The sequence below is a fragment of the Echiichthys vipera genome (assembly GCF_963691815.1).
Source record: "Echiichthys vipera genome assembly, chromosome: 22".
In the NCBI taxonomy this organism is placed as follows: domain Eukaryota; kingdom Metazoa; phylum Chordata; class Actinopteri; order Perciformes; family Trachinidae; genus Echiichthys; species Echiichthys vipera.
Window position 1 is genome coordinate 297501 of NC_139847.1, and position 5000 is coordinate 302500.

The following is a 5000-nucleotide window of genomic DNA, read 5'->3' on the forward strand; positions in this document are numbered from 1 at the left end:
CGCGCCTGCCACCACTCGTCATCGCCGCTGTCCATCACGTGAAGCACCTCCCCGAAGTTAAAGTCCAGGGCCTGTGATAGGACGCCGCAGTCCCACTGCTTATCGTAGTCAAACAGCGCCCTGAAACATCGCACACGTGGTTAAACGGACGCAGCGCCTCCGTCGGCGCCGCTCTCTCACTGCATCCAGTCGCCATCTGTCAGACTTTGACTCCGCCTCTTTTCCTCTGACCAAAAAAGGGCATGTATGTGACGCTGGGGGGAGGGGCATACGTCCATCTGGCTGACGTTTAGGCTAACAGTACATGCTACGAGCTAAACGGGAGTGGTAGCGATGTAGCGGCATTAGCACCAATGTAGCGGCGTTAGCACCAATGTAGCGCTGTTAGCACCAATGTAGCGGCGTTACCTCCAATGTAGCAGCGTTAGCACCAATGTAGCGCTGTTAGCACCAATGTAGCGCTGTTAGCACCAATGTAGCTGCGTGCTTGGCTCAGATTTCCTCTCAAAGTTCAAATCAGTTGAACTTTGACCTTTCAAAAGCTCGACCAATGAGAGAGAACCTTTGAGTGTGACGTTTCCGTTTCCTAGGCAACCAGAGAGCGACATCACGGCGGTTAGAAAGACGGAGGAGGAACTTCCTGTTTGTGTCGTTAAATTAAAGTCGTTTCAGGATCAGAAGAAAACGTAAACATGGAGGTTTATCAGCATCACAGTTTACCAGCTAACGGCTGCTACGATGCTAAAGCTGGTTAAGCTAACGCTGGTTTAGCTAATGCTGGTTTAATGCTAATGGTTTCTACGATGCTAACACTGGTTTAGTCAACGCTGGTTTAATGCTAATGGTTTGTACAATGCTAACGCTGGTTTAGACGTTTCCTGCGTCCCTGCGCCCGACCTCACCACTGACCGCAGTCCAGGTGGAGGTGACGGCGTTAGCATGCTAACGATGCTAATCCTGACGCGAGCACGTACCTGAGGTAGAAGCTGCGGTTGGCTCTCAGGCTCCCAGACGAGCTGTTCATCATCTGCTCCCTCAGGTCGTGGATCTTCGCTTCGAAGCGGCTGTACTCTGCAGACATGACATCACTCATGACATCATCACTCATGACATCATCACTCACACGCTCTAACGGAGCAGGTCAGGCTCCGCCCCCCGCCGCCGCTCACCTTCAGGTCTGTACTGAGCCACGATGGTCACCGTCTGTCCGGCGTTCTTCAGAGCTGCTGCCGCCTGTTCATGGGTCGCATACCTGAGGTCCACGCCGTTCACCTGCACACACACACACACACACACACACACACACACAGAGACACACACACACATACACACACACACACACACACAACCACACAGAGTTAACACAACACACACACACACACGCACACACACACACACACACACAGAGACACACACACACACACAGAGACACACACACACACACACACACAGGTTTAGAACTTCATTTCCCATGATGCTTTGTGGGATTAGTTCACAGTGTGTCCACTCAGGGACCTGGTCTCTGTAGGACCTGGTCTCTGTAGGACCTGGTCTCTGTAGGACCTGGACTCTGTAGGACCTGGACTCTGTAGGACCTGGTCTCTGTAGGACCTGGTCTCTGTAGGACCTGGTCTCTGTAGGACCTGGACTCTGTAGGACCTGGACTCTGTAGGACCTGGTCTCTGTAGGACCTGGTCTCTGTAGGACCTGGACTCTGTACTCACACTGAGGACCTGGACTCTGTAGGACCTGGACTCTGTACTCACACTGAGGACCTGGTCTCTGTAGGACCTGGACTCTGTAGGACCTGGACTCTGTAGGACCTGGTCTCTGTAGGACCTGGACTCTGTAGGACCTGGTCTCTGTAGGACCTGGACTCTGTAGGACCTGGTCTCTGTAGGACCTGGACTCTGTACTCACACTGAGGACCTGGTCTCTGTAGGACCTGGACTCTGTAGGACCTGGACTCTGTAGGACCTGGACTCTGTAGGACCTGGTCTCTGTAGGACCTGGACTCTGTAGGATCTGGTCTCTGTAGGACCTGGTCTCTGTAGGACCTGGACTCTGTACTCACACTGAGGATCTGGTCTCTGTAGGACCTGGTCTCTGTAGGACCTGGTCTCTGTAGGACCTGGACTCTGTAGGACCTGGTCTCTGTAGGACCTGGTCTCTGTAGGACCTGGACTCTGTAGGACCTGGTCTCTGTAGGACCTGGTCTCTGTAGGACCTGGTCTCTGTACTCACACTGAGGACCTGGTCTCTGTAGGACCTGGTCTCTGTAGGACCTGGTCTCTGTAGGACCTGGACTCTGTAGGACCTGGTCTCTGTACTCACACTGAGGACCTGGACTCTGTAGGACCTGGACTCTGTAGGACCTGGTCTCTGTAGGACCTGGTCTCTGTAGGACCTGGACTCTGTAGGACCTGGACTCTGTAGGACCTGGACTCTGTAGGACCTGGTCTCTGTAGGACCTGGACTCTGTACTCACACTGAGGATCTGGTCTCTGTAGGACCTGGTCTCTGTAGGATCTGGTCTCTGTAGGACCTGGTCTCTGTAGGACCTGGTCTCTGTAGGACCTGGACTCTGTAGGACCTGGACTCTGTAGGACCTGGTCTCTGTAGGACCTGGACTCTGTACTCACACTGAGGACCTGGACTCTGTACTCACACTGAGGACCTGGTCTCTGTAGGACCTGGACTCTGTACTCACACTGAGGACCTGGTCTCTGTAGGACCTGGTCTCTCTAGGACCTGGTCTCTGTAGGACCTGGTCTCTGTAGGACCTGAACTCTGTACTCACACTGAGGATCTGGTCCCCCTTCCGGAGCTCTCCGCTCAGGTCTGCTGGTCCTCCTGCCAGGATGAAGGAGATGAAGATCCCCTCTCCGTCCTCTCCCCCCACAATGTTGAAGCCCAGACCCGTGGACCCCCTTTGGACGCAGACCCTGCGGGGCTCCCGGGAGTAATCGTCCTCTCCCATCATGCCGCGGGGGACGGGCGAGTATCGCCGTGGAGACGGAGGAGGGAGGGCTTGTGGGTAGTCGCACATGTAGTCCGGCTCCATGTAGGCTGCGGAGACAGAAAGGACAGGATGTGGGACTGTTGGGTCCCGTCTGTGGACGGACACGCAGGTGTTAGAGACAGGAAGTGGACTCACAGCTAGTCAGGTCGGGGGGGCTGTACCGGTCAGGGGGTTGGATGTACTGCGAGGTGGGCGTGGCCACCTTCAGGTAGACCACCTCCCCCGTGTTCTTCAGGGCCACCACGGCGTCCTCATGCAGGACGTCCTCCAGAGACACGTGGTTCACCTGCCAGGGTCAAAGGTCAGGTTAGACCAGAACCCTGAAGGGGTCACGTAGATCTGGGGGGTTTAACGTACCGCCAGGATTTTGTCCCCGATCTGGAGACGTCCGTCCCGGTGAGCTGCTCCGCCCTCGATGATCTTGGTGACGTAGATGCTGTTGTCTCCGGGGACGTGTTGGTTCCCCACACCTCCTGCTATACTGAAGCCCAGACCTGGACCAGACCGGGACAGGACCAGGGAGGGACAGGACCAGAGAGGGACAGGACCAGAGAGGGACAGGACCAGAGAGGGACAAGGACCAGAGAGGGACAGGACCAGAGAGGGACAGGACCAGAGAGGGACAAGGACCAGAGAGGGACAGGACCAGGGAGGGACAGGACCAGAGAGGGACAGGACCAGAGAGGGACAAGGACCAGAGAGGGACAAGGACCAGAGAGGGACAAGGACCAGAGAGGGACAAGGACCAGAGAGGGACAAGGACCAGAGAGGGACAGGACCAGAGAGGGACAAGGACCAGAGAGGGACAGGACCAGAGAGGGACAAGGACCAGAGAGGGACAGGACCAGAGAGGGACAAGGACCAGAGAGGGACAGGACCAGAGAGGGACAAGGACCAGAGAGGGACAGGACCAGAGAGGGACAGGACCAGAGAGGGACAAGGACCAGAGAGGGACAAGGACCAGAGAGGGACAAGGACCAGAGAGGGACAGGACCAGAGAGGGACAAGGACCAGAGAGGGACAAGGACCAGAGAGGGACAGGACCAGAGAGGGACAAGGACCAGAGAGGGACAAGGACCAGAGAGGGACAGGACCAGAGAGAGACAGGACCAGAGAGGGACAGGACCAGAGAGGGACAGGACCAGAGACGGACAGGACCAGAGAGGGACAGGACCAGAGAGGGACAGGACCAGAGAGGGACAGGACCAGAGAGGGACAAGGACCAGAGAGGGACAGGACCAGAGGGACAGGACCAGAGAGGGACAGGACCAGAGAGGGACAAGGACCAGAGAGGGACAGGACCAGAGAGGGACAAGGACCAGAGAGGGACAGGACCAGAGGGACAGGACCAGAGAGGGACAGGACCAGAGAGGGACAGGACCAGAGAGAGACAGGACCAGAGAGAGACAAGGACCAGAGAGGGACAAGGACCAGAGAGGGACAGGACCAGAGAGGGACAGGACCAGAGAGAGACAGGACCAGAGAGAGACAAGGACCAGAGAGGGACAAGGACCAGAGAGGGACAGGACCAGAGAGGGACAGGGACCAGAGAGGGACAGGACCAGAGAGGGACAAGGACCAGAGAGGGACAGGACCAGAGAGGGACAGGACCAGAGAGGGACAAGGACCAGAGAGGGACAAGACCAGAGAGGGACAAGGACCAGAGAGGGACAGGACCAGAGAGGGACAGGACCAGAGAGGGACAGGACCAGAGAGGGACAAGGACCAGACAGGACCAGAGAGGGACAGGACCAGAGAGGGACAAGGACCAGAGAGGGACAAGACCAGAGAGGGACAAGGACCAGAGAGGGACAGGACCAGAGAGGGACAGGACCAGAGAGGGACAGGACCAGAGAGGGACCAGAGAGGGACAAGGACCAGAGAGGGACAAGGACCAGAGAGGGACAAGGACCAGAGAGAGACAGGGACCAGAGAGGGACAGGACCAGAGAGGGACAGGACCAGAGAGGGACAAGGAC

At 56.9% G+C, this 5000-nt stretch overlaps 1 protein-coding gene across 1 annotated transcript in view; it reads right to left on the reverse strand.

Annotated features, from left to right (window-relative positions):
• LOC310964419 (disks large homolog 4-like) overlaps positions 1-5000 on the reverse strand; it is a 24721-nt gene that overhangs the window by 5742 nt on the left and 13979 nt on the right. Inside the window, exons 7-12 of the mRNA XM_083937539.1 lie at positions 3380-3516; positions 3158-3308; positions 2801-3069; positions 1170-1272; positions 975-1071; positions 1-120 (exon numbers count right to left, since the gene is read on the reverse strand). The exon at positions 1-120 is cut by the window's left edge and continues 57 nt beyond it. Coding sequence (XP_083793665.1) covers positions 1-120; positions 975-1071; positions 1170-1272; positions 2801-3069; positions 3158-3308; positions 3380-3516 — 877 coding nt within the window. The remainder of the gene's footprint in view (positions 121-974; positions 1072-1169; positions 1273-2800; positions 3070-3157; positions 3309-3379; positions 3517-5000) is intronic.